This window comes from Podarcis erhardii (genome assembly GCF_964252035.2).
Source record: "Podarcis erhardii genome assembly, chromosome: 15".
Lineage (NCBI taxonomy): Eukaryota > Metazoa > Chordata > Lepidosauria > Squamata > Lacertidae > Podarcis > Podarcis erhardii.
In genome coordinates, this window is record NC_138505.1 from 4,622,585 (window position 1) to 4,637,389 (window position 14,805).

At 48.8% G+C, this 14,805-nt stretch overlaps 2 protein-coding genes across 6 annotated transcripts in view; both read right to left on the bottom strand.

Annotated features, from left to right (window-relative positions):
• LOC309329819 (unconventional myosin-Ie-like) overlaps positions 1 to 4,231 on the bottom strand; it is a 49,740-nt gene extending 45,509 nt beyond the window's left edge. Inside the window, exon 1 of the mRNA XM_081840888.1 lies at positions 3,906 to 4,231. Coding sequence (XP_081697014.1) covers positions 3,906 to 3,908 — 3 coding nt within the window. The 5' untranslated portion in view covers positions 3,909 to 4,231. The remainder of the gene's footprint in view (positions 1 to 3,905) is intronic.
• Positions 4,232 to 8,269: 4,038 nt separating this feature from the next.
• The window catches only part of PI4KB (phosphatidylinositol 4-kinase beta), a 48,460-nt gene continuing 41,924 nt past the window's right edge, over positions 8,270 to 14,805 (bottom strand). For 2 of the 5 annotated variants that reach the window (XM_081840925.1, XM_081840922.1), the window contains 3 exons: positions 14,304 to 14,424; positions 10,343 to 12,232; positions 8,270 to 10,310 (listed from right to left, as the gene is read on the bottom strand). In XM_081840925.1, coding sequence (XP_081697051.1) covers positions 12,051 to 12,232; positions 14,304 to 14,424 — 303 coding nt within the window. In that variant the 3' untranslated portion in view covers positions 8,270 to 10,310; positions 10,343 to 12,050. Of the gene's footprint in view, positions 10,311 to 10,336; positions 12,233 to 13,774; positions 13,850 to 14,303; positions 14,425 to 14,805 lie in introns of all 5 variants that reach the window. The other 3 variants (XM_081840926.1, XM_081840923.1, XM_081840924.1) reach the window with 3 other exon arrangements.

The window sequence follows — 14,805 nt, forward strand, 5'->3', positions numbered from 1 at the left end:
CCTCGCGGCAAACCCACGGGCATGCCCACAAATTCCCAGGAAGTTGCCTTGTCAGGCCACCGGCCCATCTAGCACAGTACTGTCTGCACTGACTGCCAGCGGCTCTCCGGGGTTTCAGGCCAGGGACATTCCCAAATGCTCCAGCCCATCCCCTAAAAACTAAGCAAGATTCTAGTCCTCATGGTTCTGAACAGAGGGCTGAATTGTATACAAACGCAGGAGGCTGCCTTCTACGGAGTCAGACCACTGGGGCCCATCTAGCCCAATATTGTCCACACTGGCTGGCAGGAGCTCTCCAGCATTTCAGACAGGGAGTCTTTTTCATGCCCCCTCCCCATCTCACCTGGTAAAAGGTAAAGGGACCCCTGACCATTAGGTCCAGTCATGGCCGACTCTGTGGTTGCTGCGCTCATCTCGCTTTATTGGCCGAGGGAGCTTCTGGGTCATGTGGCCAGCATGACGAAGCCGCTTCTGGCGAACCAGAGCAGCGCACAGAAAAGCTGTTTACCTTCCCGCAAGAGTGGTACCTATTTATCTACTTGCACTTTGATATGCTTTCGAACTGCTAGGTTGGCAGGAGTAGGGACCGAGCAACGGGAGCTCACCCCGTCGCGGGGATTTGAACTGCCGACCTTCTGATCAGCAAGTCCTAGGCTCTGTGGTTTAACCCACAGCGCCACCCGCGTCCCAGCATCTCACCTGGAGATGCATGCAAAGCAGAGGCTCTAGCACGGAGCTACAGACCTGCCCCTGTTGTTGGGATCTCTGCCCTCCCAGCTTCAGTCCCTACTGGCTCCACCAGGTAGGGCAGAGAGAGAGGCTCCTTGTCACCCCAGGAAATGCTGCCTGTCAGTGTTGACAGTGGTGAGCGACGACAGCAGGAGGGTGTGTTGAATTTTTCAGCTTTCAACTTCCAAAAATGAAGGCTGCTAAAAAGCTGTAGCTTGACTTGGGAATTCAAGAAATTTTGGTTGAATTGATATACCGGTAATTTAGTTCTGCTTCGAAAGTAATATGTGTGCAAAATTGCACAGAAATCATTGAAAACGACTGAAGTTCTTCTTCTTGTTGTTATTTAGCATTACCTGACATTTTCAAAAGGTAAAATGAAAATTCTTTGGCTTCCCGAAAGCAAATTATGTGCTTCTTCATCAAATGTAGATTTGCCAAGCTAAATGTTGTCCATTCGCAAAAACAATAGATTTGAATCCCTCACAACCAAAAACATATTTTAAGACTCCTCACTGAAAAAAACTGACAAAATAAAGTTCCACACCCTAATACAGTGGTACCTCAGGATGCGAACGGGATCCGTTCCAGAGCCCCGTTCGCATCCTGAAGTGAACACAACTAGCGACTGCGCGTCTACGCATGTGCGGGTCATGATTCACCGCTTCTGCGCATGCGCGTGACGTCATTTTGACCGTCTGCGCATGTGCGAGTAGCAAAACCCAGAGGTAATGCGTTCCGTTACTTCCAGGTCACTGTGGAGCGCAACCCAAAAGCGCTCAACCTGAAGCATATTCAACCTGAGGTATGACTGTAAAGCAGTTCCCTCTGTTCCTGTTTAAATCAGCCCTTTCTTCAGAACAATGAGGACTAGCCTCTCACTTTATTTTTAGGGAAATGACTGCAACTCAATGGTAGAGCAGGTTCAACAACAAGCATTTCCCTAGGAAAGACCCCTGTCAGAAACTCAGGAGATCAGCTGCCAGCCCTTGTAAGTAACACTGATTTTACATGGACCAACAATAGGATTGTAGAGTTGGGAGGGCTCCAACCCCATGCAGTTCAAGAATCAATGATCTGATTCAGTCAAAGGCAGTGCCCTATGGAATACATACTCTCATATGCTGGGGTTCTGCAAGCTTTGAAGCATTATTATTTCAGCAACAACCATGTAGATAGACAGTTATGGGGTTATAGGGGTGTGGGTTAAGTTATTAAGCGGAGGGGTGATGGGTTAAGCATTCACAACTTTGTTCTAAAAAGCCATCACCAGAAATAAACAGCGATTTACCCCTCCTGGTCCAGAATGGTCCAAGGCCTGGAAACGATGCCTTATGAGGAACAGCTAAGGGAGCTGGGCATGTTTAGCCTGGAGAAGAGGAGGTTAAGGGGTGATATGATAGCCATGTTCAAATATATAAAAGGATGTCACATAGAGGAGGGAGAAAGGTTGTTTTCTGCTGCTCCAGAGAAGCAGACACGGAGCAATGGATCCAAACTACAAGAAAAAAGATTCCACTTAAACATTAGGAAGAACTTCCTGACAGTGAGAGCTGTTTGACAGTGGAATTTGCTGCCAAGGAGTGTGGTGGAGTCTCCTTCTTTGGAGGTCTTTAAGCAGAGGCTTGACAACCATATGTCAGGAGTGCTCTGATGGTGTTTCCTGCTTGGCAGGGGGTTGGACTCAATGGCCCTTGTGGTCTCTTCCAGCTCTATGATTCTATGATTTACCAGGAACAGGGCTCAGAAAACAGGAACTCTTCCTGGTAAATAGGGGAAACTGGAGTGCAGAAGTACACCAGCCATCAATTTGATGAGCAGTTCGCTAGTCCACAAGAAAAGCCAGGAGGGAGATGGTCCTTTCTGGATTATCACCTCTCTCGAGCTGTTTCTAAAACTGCAAAAGGAGAGGGAAACTTCCCGCCCCAGTGCTGCTCCTTCCAAGAACTGCTCCGATAGGAAACCTAAGCCTTCTTCAGCTATTTCTGATCTGAAGTTTCTCTAAGCTGCAATTCGGAAGGTGATTCAGCCACAGTTTAAGGAAGCCGGGGGGGGGGGGGGGAGAGATGATTAGGCCAACGAAAATGCGACAAAAGAGCAAGTTTTTTTTCAAGGTTCTGGAGAACTCTTCATTCTGAGCCCGGCTTTGGCTGGGGAGGGTGGGATATAAATAAAAATTTATTATTATTATTATTCATTAATGAAAGCACATTTTCCTACTCTTAAAAATCCAGGGAAATGTAGTTCGTAAAGGATGCTGGGAACTATAGAGCAGTAAGGAGTAAAGTTCCCAGGATTATTTCACACACTCTCTGTGTGTGTTAGCTTTAAATGTATGGTATAAACACAGCCCAAAAATATTGACTGTAGGGTATGCCATGGAGCCTGCATTTGTTGGGAAAATCTAAAGACAGACCTTGAGACAGAAAGCATTCCAATGAACTTTAAGCACCTGTCAATTAAAATTATATCAAAAATGCATCCAGGTGACTTGAAAGCAGTTGCCTCCATACTGTTTGAAAACTTGTCCCCTCTCTTAAATTGCAAAGATTATTTCCATTTCCAAACCATACCTTTTTGAAACAATAGAAACATTTCCCCCCCCCCAACAGCTAAGATCTACCGTCAATGATTTAAATAAGAATACACATTCTTATTTAGGAGTAAACTCCATTGAATGTAGTGGGACTTGCTTCTGTGTAGACAGTACATAGGATTGTGCTGTAAAATATAATTGCATTCGTTCTGCACTGGCTGTGATTTTTAAAGAACCCCAAATCGGAGGGTCACTTGTTGCTAAATCGGAGGCTAAATCGAAACCGGCCCATTTCAACATTTTTTCTAGAAGTGTCACTACCGTCAAGTTGCACATTAATTTAATTCAGGCGCGCATTTTTAGACCGGAACGTCCTGCAAACAAGTTGAACATGAGAATCGGGGCCTATTTTTTTATATAGGGAGGCGGGAAAGAAAATCAAAAGTAGTTCAGGATTTGCTGCGGAAAGAGAAACTTGATCCGACTTTTTCTTTTATGGTGGTGGGGGCTGGAGGGAAAGTTGGCTGGGCGCTCAGCTTGACCCAACGAAACGAGGAGGGAGGAAAACGAGGAATGGGGGGGGGGGGGAGGGAGGCAGAAGATCCAGAATCTGTTTCCAAGGAAAAGCGAAAACACTCACCATGGTGGAATCTTGTCTGGAAGATCTTCACCCGCGCAGGCAATTCCAGATTTTCTTACTGGGTCTTGCAGGTGGCGCCCATCAGAAACTCACCGCGGCGGCGTTGCAAAGTCCTTTTCCCAGGCGCTGGGAAAGTTCTGCTCGGGAGTTGGGGGCACTTTCTCCCCAGCCACCCCCCCCCCGCAAAGCGAAAGTGCTCCCAAAGTGGGTGAACTGGAGGAGGGGGAGGGGAGGAAAGAGAGCGAGCGAAATCAACTGCTCCCTTCAAAACATTCCTGACCTGATCGCCCTCTTCCTCTGCAAGATGGGTTGGGCCAGGAGAAGGAGGAGGAGGAGGAAGGCAGGCAGGCAGAGACAGGTAAGCTGTGAAATTGAGGTTTGCTTTTTTTTTTTCCCCTTGCTAGGCTGGCTAAGGGGTGGAGTGGTGGAGGTTTTGCATTGAAATGGCAAGGAAAGGTGGTGGCGGTGAGTTTCGCAGGCGCCCCCTGGTGGAGCAGAAAGGCGAAGGCGCGCAGCTGCGGGCGAGACCCTTATGCGAGGCTGCCCTCTCCTGGGCGAAGGAGGAATCGCGGCGGCGGGTTAGGAGACTCACCACGGAGGGGCAGAAAAAGGTAATTATGTGAACTGTGAAATAATGGAAGGCGGGGAGGGCACGCAGTCCTATGAACGTTTAACTACATGGGCCTTTTTTTTTTTTTTTTGATGCACCAAAAAAAGGAAAAAACAGAAGAAAAATACAAATAAAAACGGTGATACAGTGTTAATTGCAAATCAATAAAGCAAAAAATGGTCCATGGACTATAGACCCGACCTCCCGCCTATTCCATAAAGGGACCCCTGACCATTAGGTCCAGTTGAGACCGACTCTGGGGTTGCGGCGCTCATCTCACTTTATTGGCTAAGGGCTTCTGGGTCATGTGGCCAGCATGACTAAGCCGCTTCTGGCGAACCAAAGCAGTGCACGGAAATGCTGTTTACCTTCCCGCCGGAGTGGTACCTATTTATCTACTTGCACTCTGACATGCTTTCGAACTGCTAGGGTGGCAGGAGCAGGGACTGAGCAACGGGAGCTCACCCCGTTGCAGGGATTCAAACCGCCGCCCTTCTGATCGGCAAGTCCTAAGCTCTGTGGTTTAACCCACAGCGCCACCCGCGTCCCTAGTCCTTATTTTAATTATATATTATTTGTTGCCAGTACACACTTTTATCATAAAGTAACTAATTACTGGTTTATCTTAGGTCTCGTATCTTTCTTAAAGCTATTACTGAAATTATTCAAATGCTGTGACACAGTTTAAACTGCCGTAGTTGTTTTTCAAATAAACTTGGAAAACTTCCCATTTTGAGACAAATTCCTGTTTTGGTTTGTTCTTTTTTTCCTGATAAACTGTCTAACTCTGCATAATCTGTTAGCTTTTAGATCCATTCACGAGTAGCCAGAATTTCATCACTCTTCCATTTTCATGCAATAAGAACTCTTGCTGCCACTGTACTGTATAAAAAGATACCTTTCATTTTTTGCGGGATATCAGAATCTGTAGTCCCCAGAAGATAAGCTTCTGGTTTCCTCTTAAAGGAAATCTTTATCATTTTTTGTAATTCTAAGTGGATACTCTCCCAAAATGCCTGGATTTTCTTAAATAGCCACCACATGTGATAGAAAGTGCCCAATTTGTCTCCATACCTCCAGCAGTTGTTTGGGACACTTTTGTACATCTTCACGACAGTTTCCAAGGTGTTACATACCATCGATGTTGCATTTTTAGAAAATTCTCTCTTAAGACATCCATGGAATTATTTTGATGCATCAGTGTTAGTCCAGGTCACTGGCTCCGCCACAATCCCAGCCGGCAACTTTCTATGTTCCTATTTAAATGTTCAGTATATCCCTAGACTCCCCATCAGAATAAGGCAGGGGTCAGCAAACTTTTTCAGCAGGGGGCCGGTCCACTGTTCCAGTCCCTCGGACCTTGTGGGTGGGACAGACTATATAATATTATATATTGGCAGCGGCGTAGCATGGGTTATCAGCACCCGGGGCAAGGCAAGTAATTTGCGCCCCCCAACCCGGGGCAAGGCAAATAATTTGCGCCCCCTAACCCGGGGCAAGGCAAGTACAGTAATTTACTCTCCCAAGCAGCAGCAGCAGCGAGGCTTCTCTCCTTAATTGATTCCCCCTCCACACCGCGTCGTTTCCTGGCTGCTCCCCCCCCTTCCCCTCTCTCTCCTCCTCGCTCTGCTTGCCTTGCCCTGCCCTGCCTGAGGGCACCCTGAGGAGACTCCGCTCTCCTTTTTGACCAGGCGAGGTGGGAAAAAGGGGGGAAAGTCTCTTCCCGCCCCCTCGCCAGACTCCCTGCTCCGCTCGGCTCACTACCCAGGCGGCCAGTGGAAAGAGAGACGCAATTACCTCTCCCTCCGCTTCGCCAAGCTGTCAAAGCCCGGCAGCAGCGGCAACGGCAGCAGCAGGCGCAGCCAGACCCCCGCGAGCCAGCCAGCCCGCCCGCCCGCCCGGCTTCCTCTCCTTTTTTTGCCAGCGGCAGAAGGCTTTGCTCTCCCCCTTCTGCGACCTCCTCGCCAAGCCGAGCGAGCGCGGGCTCCCTAACCAGTGGATTTTAGTAGGGGCAGAGAGCTGCTAGTGCGAGTGCGCCCCTGCCCAAGTTGCGCCCGGTGCGGCCGGCACCCCTGGCACCCCCCACGCTACGCCACTGTATATTGGGACAGACTATATTTTTTGGGGGGGGGGAATGAACTAATTCCTATGCCCCACAAATAACCCAGAGATGCATTTTAAATAAAAGGGCACATTCTACTCATGTAAAAAAACACTGATTCCCAGACCGTCTGCAGGCCAGATTTAGAAGGCGATTGGGCCGGATCCGGTCCTCCTGACCTTAGTTTGCCTACTCCTGGAATAAGGCAATGTCATTGCTGCATGTGTGGATCTTGAGAGAATATGGAAGAATTGCTGGGAAATTGCGTTTGCCTTCCACAGACCTCACCAGATTCCAGATACCCTGAAAAGGGGTCCCGTTAAGCCCCCACTGTTGCCAGTCAAGGTCAGAACAGCTTTTAGGAGGAACTCTTCCTTCATCGCATGAGACATTTCACCTTTTTGTGTAAGTGTTAATTACGTCAGCACGGCTGACTTTGTGTCCCAAGCACTGAGGGACTCACAGAATATCTTTTCCCTGGCAGTGTGTGGGAGATGTTGTGCTGGAGGGCAAACACACCACAGAACAGCTCCAATATTATTATTTTTTTCATCGGAGGAGCAATGGCATCATTTCCCAGAGCCCCAGGGCAAAGGATGGACCCCCTACTTGCTCTGGGAAGGGAATGAGGTGACAGCAAGGCTTTCAAGTTGGTCTGGTACAGATTAGCTCAGAGGAAGTCAGGCAAAGAACCAAACGCTAAGGCTAGATACTTCTTTCCTTTTCTTTGATGGAGTTCCCACTTCACACTTAGCAGCTTAAATAGATGCATGTCTTCGCAAAGGGGTCAGCATTTCTTGATTGAGATGCCAAAGGCTGTGGTTTAGTTCCATGCAGTTAAATGGAGGACTAACACTTTTGCAGCAGCCATGTTTTAAGGGCTGCAGTAGTGCGACAGCCAGTTTTCAGCTGGATGAATGACTCTGATGTTTGGAAGGGATAGGCCCCTAGATTGGGTTGGCTAACCTGTGGTGCACGGACTGTATCCAGCCCCACAAAAAGTGGTTTTGGCCTCCTTAATGACTGCCCTCTCTCCAGTTAAAAAAGTATGGCTTTACCAACTGACAAAATAAAGTCTGCAGATGGAAGGCAAATGGCTGAGCCATTCACTTAAAATCAGTACAAAGCACCAAGCCTTTCTTTCCCTCTCCAATCCGGCCAGGACCTTCTTGGCTGATTCCTTCGACATTTTCGTAAGGCTATGCTCTGAGACTTTGACCACTTGACCGCTACAGAGTCTACTTTCTGGGGCCCTCCTGCAATCCCCTTTAGATGCCCATGGCAAGACTGCTAGCCTCTCGCCCCTTTTAGAAGGTTGATCCTGCTCTTAAAACCCACGGGAAATCTCCCAGGGCATGGAGCGATTGAGAACCACCGCAGGCACTTCAGAACCCTTCTGATGATATCAGGGCAGCTCAGGCAATCGCAACCAGAGCCACTATCACTAGCACCGCAGCCACGGAATTACCTCCCCACAAACTGCAAACACGCCCTTTGTTCACAAAGATTGTATTCATCCCCCAAAGAAATGAGACAAGAGGTCAACAACTTCTCTGCAAATATTCGGCTTGCATTTTCTTCTTCTTCTTCTTCTTTACATATGTGTATATATATATATTTATAAAAAAAGGACATTTTTATTAGAAATGTAAGTTCATTTCATAGATTTTTATTTTGGAGTTTTGGCCCATCCTTACCAACTAGGGAAAGAAAGAAGGAAGGAAGGAAAAGAAAAAGAAAAACGCACGCACACACAAAATGGTCATGCACAAATGTTTTTGGAAGCCATCAGCAACTCTCCTGAAAATGGGGGAGGACTTTTAACGGGGCTGGCGGGGCGAGCATCTGTAAAATGCAACTTGTAATGCATTTTAAGAGACTGCTTGCTTCCTCACTTGTTAATGGCTTACCCTCTTCCTACAGCTCTTCTCCACTTTTGTAGGGTTGGTGTTATGAACAATGATAAGCCCCTTCTTCCTTGCTGGCAGACCAGTTTGTCTCATTTGCTGACACCCCAGTTCAGCTATAATTCAGACCTGTGGCTTCCTGCTACCCGCCCCAAAAGACCTAGTTCAGATAATTCAAATCGAGAAGGTGCTGGGGAAATAACCACCTATTTTGGATCTCAATAAACTGGTTTGCGTGAGTACCCGTTAGCCACTGGGTACCCGGAAGTCTCCTGGTGACTGTAGTAGTGACTGCTTTTGACAGCTGCTCCTGACCCACTCCTCTTGCTATCTATTTCCCTGCACGCTCGTCGCCTTCTCGGTTGCTGCAGGAAGTCATCCACGAGGCTCCAAAAAAGGCGCTGCATGCAGCAGGCTCCGTCGCAGAAAGCAAAGCTGCTACAGTCACCCGGAGGCTTCCAGGCACAGAGAAGGCATGGCGGCTTGTTAGTTCCCTGTAGGAACTGGCAAGGGGAAGAGGGATTTATGTAGCCGTTGTTACAACGAAACACCGCTAAATTTCTCCCTCCTTTAAAACCGTGATTTTCACAATGCATCACTTTTCAGTCAACGCTGCCCAAAAGCTGTACGATTGTAAGGTTAGGGGGGGGTACCAAAAAAATAAAAATTCCTCCCCATTTCTGCTTTTGTGTGTGGATGCAGGTTTTTTAAAAGGTGCACGCTTCCTTGCCTTGTCTCCCCCCCAAGGTGTTCCCCCCCTGCCAGAGAGCGGCTGAGGATGACTGTGAAGCCCCCTACCAGAAAAAAGGGGGGTTATCTAACAAGAAGGAACTGACAGGTGCGACAGATGAAAGCAGACAGCGCCCATCGTGAAAGAATCTTTTTGAGATTGTGTTTCTTGTTACCTTAGTTCAGATTTTAAAAATGTGGGGGGGGGGGGCAAGAGAATGACAAGCTGCTCTGCTGCGAGGACCACCAAAAACTTTGTAAACAGAAGGTGTAAATAGAATTTGCTGCTGGGGGGGGGGGAGAAGGAATTCACACACAAACACACACCTGAGCATGGGCTTACTGGGGTGGGGGAAGAGACTTGTTAAATCACCCGCCCCTTGCAGACCTGATGCTGCCATCTCACCCCCTCCCACCCCTGCCCAGATGTTTCTGAACAGATGCCTGCGATAACGCAGTTTGCTGCGTCAAGACTGACAGCTCCCCCACCCGCCCACCCCCTTTTAATCTTTTAATTTTTTTTTTTTTAAAAAAAAGGGCTTGGTGAACCTGCACATTTAAAAACAGCGCACACATTTATACAGAGAAAAGGAATGTCTGCTACCACCTCTTTGCATTTTATGCAGCAATTTCCAAGCTCCCAGCTGCTCAATATAGGGTCTCTTGTAAAAAATAAAAAATATTTCTTTGCTCTTTTTTTTTTTAAGTACGGCATGATTTTAAGTGCTATGTACACACACTTGGTATAGCATGGGGAAATCATAGACGGGAAAGCAGATTTAGGGGAGGAGGCCAGGCAAAAGATTGGACAGGGAAGGAAAAGCAAAAAACCCCCCAACAACACAAAAACCTCACGCAATGAGGTATCGGACACACAAATGCATGCCCCCCCCATTCACATGGCATTGCCCCCCCCCAAAAGCAGAATTTCGTATTTGAATACATGGAAATGGGCTCGCTTTCCTCCCGCGACAGAACCACACAACTTTTCAGTGACTCGAAGTACCAACTCTCTTTTCTTTTTTTAAAGAGGGAAGGGGGCAAAGGACAGCTCCACCCTACACACACACACACACACACACACACACACACACACACACACACAGCTGTTTCTAAAATTCATATTGCAAAAAAAAAACAACATTCATGTCTCCAGAGAGCTGAGTCCCAGTGATCATTTGTGACACCTCCCAGGCTCAATGATGGTTGCTTTCGAAGAGGTGCCACATCCCAGCGTGTTTGCGACCGCAAGCGATGGAGGAGAAGGCACTGTCTAAGACCCAGAGGACTGGGCAAGAGGGCAAAACTCGGCCAAAGAAGGGAACGTTGACCCTTGGGAACCATAGAGGCGTGGGGCTCCCTGGGAGCAGGCCCTGTCTCGGCTGCACTATGCTGGGAGCTGTAAACTGGGGCAACTGTTAAACGGGGGGGGGGGAAAGAGGGAGGAGAGAAGACGAGACTTGGGGGAGAGGAATACTCTAAACGGCTATGGGGGAGAGAGAGAGAGAGATTGGCTGCCCAGTGGGAAGTAAGTGAACTAAATACACCCAGGAAGAAAATAAATGTTTTCGTTCTCTAAGGAGGTTGTGGCAGGATGAACAGCGGCAAGAGGTTTTCTGCAGCAGTGCTAAGGAGATTTCAACGCAACACAAACTAAGGGAACAGTTTAAAAAAACCTCTGAAACTAGCATTGCCAAATGCTCAGCAGATGCTTCCCATGCCATGGATGGTGTAAGAAAAAATATATATATATTGAGAGTAGAAAGAGGTGCAAGACAGAATTCCCGCTGTGACAGGGACAGGGTAGTGGTGGTGGTGGTTGCAAAGGCTGAGTGCTCTCCTGCTCCACCGGCAGCCAATTCCCACCCCAAAAACTGTGCTCTAGAGAAGCGGTGTGGAATAATGAAAACACCGGCCTTTGTGCAACTCGCAAACGGCGGCGCCTTTGCATGAAACTTGTGCAGGAAAGAATACAGGGGTTTGGTGATGGCGGGGAGTTTAATTGTCTCGACAGAAACACACATGCACACCAACGAAAAGAAACATGCATGGGTTGGGAAGTGGGGTGGAAGGGGAGGGGGACATTTGAGAAGTGGGGGATAAAAGGGGGTCTTGGAAATGGGAGGCTCAGAAATGCATGATTTCCCAGAGCTGTTGCAAAGGCCCATCTCTCTCTCTCTCTCTCTATTCCCCCTTCACCCCAAAAAACCCATCCTACCCACTCCGTTCTCCCCCGGGCCCATAAAACATTTGCGGGATTGTTGCGAGAGAGTGACAGTTCAGAGGACAAAGACGAGGTATAATACTGAAATAAATGATTTTCGAGTTTCGGGGGCTGGGGCAGAGGAAGGATGGCGACGATGGGGACAAGGGCAAAACATGGTTCTTCTTCGTGTGTGATATCCCGACGTCCAGAGAACAAAGGCTCCGTCCTTTTGCTCATTGGCTTTTCTTGGGGGAAGAAAAGCAAAGATCTCAAGGTTTTCTTTCCTACATGATCCTTCAAAATTTCGCATGGGAAGAGAGAGAGAAGATTCTCTAGCTTAGTTCGAGAGGTCCTTCTCCCCCACTCCGAAGCCTCCAACCTACACCCCGAACCCCAGCAGTGTCTAAAAGAATCCGGTAAAAGGGGGTGCTGCGTTCGAGAGACGCCTCGGGAGGAAGGCAGCTCCTCGTGCCCTCCCTACTTCCGCCATCCAGCTCCCTCCGACAAGGACTTTTGGAGGGTCTCTGGCTGTGGTGGGGGTGGATGGGGGGCGGGCGGTTTCGCCGGCATGTCTGGGGAGCGCACCAGGAGGTCACATGATGCCGTTGGTGAGGTACTGGAAGCCGTCGTAGAGCTTGGTGGTGATGGAGCGCATGCTGCCGTCCACCATCTGCTCGATCAAGAGCTGGAGCTGCTCCTCCGTCATGTTCATGTGGAATCGCTCCTTCAGGTTGCGGATAGTGCTGGAGCCGTGGAAACAGGGCAGCTGGGAGCCTGTGGAGAGAGAGAGGGGAGAGTCAGCGCCTTCTGGAGCCGCAGGTTGGCCCAAGGAGTGTAGCGCCGCTGCGGAGAGGACATGATCCAGCTCTCCTCTGTCCGCCGGGAAGCGTTTGTCTTATTTAATCTCGTAAGGTTTACGCACTGCCTGAACCCTCCAAGCGCTTTACAAAGAGGACAAAAGGATAGATAAAATTGCAGGTGTCCTGGCCCCCCACTTACGCAGGGATATACGTTCCAAGCCCCCAGCACACAGGAATCTCAACAAAGACTCAATGAATGGTCGAGTTGGAAGGGACCCCAAAGGGCATCCAGTCCAAACCCTGGGAGAATAGACAGAGTGGCTCAGGCAACCCAGCCAGATGGATGACACAGAAATAATGATAAAATTATTATTATTATTATTATTATTATTATTATTATTATTATTATTATTATTACTCCATGATGGCGACTGTAACCACAGTTTACCGTATTTTTCTCTCTATAAGACACAACAGACTATAAGACGCACCTAGTTTTTGGAGGAGGAAAACAAGAAAAAAAATATTCTGAATCCCAGAAGCCAGAACAGCAAGAGGCACTCGCTCCATAAGACGCACACACATTTCCCCTTACTTTTTAGGAGGGGAAAAGTGTGTCTTATAGAGAGAAAAATACGGTAAGCTGTCGTTTAGCACGTAGCACAGGCACCCCCAACCTTTGGCCCTCCAGATGTTTTGGACTACAATTCCCATAATCGCTGATCACTGGTCCCGTTAGCTAAGGATCATGGGAGTTGTAGGCCAAAACATCTGGAGGGCCGCAGGTTGGGGGTGCCTGACCTAGCATATATATCTGAGTTTCTATATCTGAGTATTGTTATGATGGGGGGGGGGCAACATGATTGCCTCCCACCGTGTCCACCCATAAAGGTTGGTGCCACCACTATGAAGGCCCCTCCGTAGCCGCCATTCAACTTGTTGGCATAGGTTACTGCCTAGAAAGCGAAGGCTGCGTCAAGGGCTTTAAAACTGGCTCCTTCATGGTAAATGCCAAACAATACCCCACAGAACTATGCAAAACAGGCACTCTCACGACCCTGCTCTTCTGCCCAATCGCAGCCCACTTTTCGTAGAGGGGGGCAGGCAGGATGTGCCCTTTTTTGGAATCCTTGAACTGCCTTGCTCCAACAGGTCCTGAAAGGGCCACTGAAATCTTATGGGGAAGCTTTTAAAAATGGGGAGGAACACCCTGCGGGAATTATGCAATTCATGGAGGATAAAAGTACCAACAGCTGCTATTTGCAGTAGGTAGCTAAAGGGAAGCCTGAATACTCAGGAGCAGTCTACCTCCAAATGCCAGGTGCTGCAGAGGTCAAGTATAAATAAAGGGGCTGGCCATCACTGTCTCTGGGAACTACTTCCAGAGAGGGGTGCCAGCCTCTTGCGGCAAAAAGAACACCAGACCAGGCGGACCTTTGGCCTGATCAAGCAAGGCAGTTGTGTTACTTTCTTACGGACTAGCAACTTATCCGAATACGCTGCTCTCGACACTCACTGATGACCTGAGCTACTGCGGGGGCCTGAGACTGCTGCATTTCGCCCAAGCAACACTGGCAACCTGCAGGACAAACTGATAACAAGCGCTCTGGTTACTTTTTAAAGAGAAACAAAAAACCCCTATCCTTTTTTAAAAGGCCAGTGCCTCCTTTAGGCTGCTGATTAAAGCGGCTTACAAGTTTCCTTGCACTTCTGTCAAGAGGGCGCCTGTGTTACGGGGTTATTTAGGACCACATGACCGGGTGGCGGACTCAACAGCTAAGGCGGTTCTTTGAAATCAGACGACAACCTGGGTTTGTGTGTGCGCTGGGAGAAAACTACCCAGGTGGGTTCCCAGAGCCCTTTGCAGCGTCCCAGCGATCCTGGGCCTGGCAGCGCAGGTGCCCCTTTGTGGATGGGTGGACCGGGAGCCTCTCGTATGTGGTGGAAGAGACACTCTACTGGGTTGGGGTGGGGCTGTTTGTGACCTGGTGGCCTGGCCTGAAACCCCAAAGCTGCCCAGGTACCCCCAAACCCACAAAAGCTACCTTGTTGCATTATCTCCACAATCTGGACGACTTTATCCATGTGCTTCCGAGCGGCGATGAGGCCTTGCAGCATCAGCATCTTGTAATAGTTGAACATGTCGCCATCCAAGCCTCCCATGACCTGAAAGGGGGCAAGGGGGAAAAGGAGGAAAGTTCAAGATGGGCGTCCAAAGAAGGGCTGGAGGAACAGGGAGGAGATGGCAGAGACCTCCCTAAGGACTGGGAGACTTAAAGCTTTCCTGCATGCAAAACTGTGGAAAACCCATATTCTGTTGGGAGCCGCCCAGAGTGGCTGGGGAAACCCAGCCAGATGGGTGGGTTATAAATAATAAATTATTATTATTATTATTAATAGCAGCTGTCAGGGAACTGCCATCGGCTCAGAGGCGAGAGGTGGAGGGGCAGTTGTGTTACAGGGAGCCTCTGAAAATCTTGCGAAGCAGTTCCTCTTCCGGCGAGGAGGATAGCCCCACCTCCAGTGGAGAAGAGGTTCAAGGAGCAG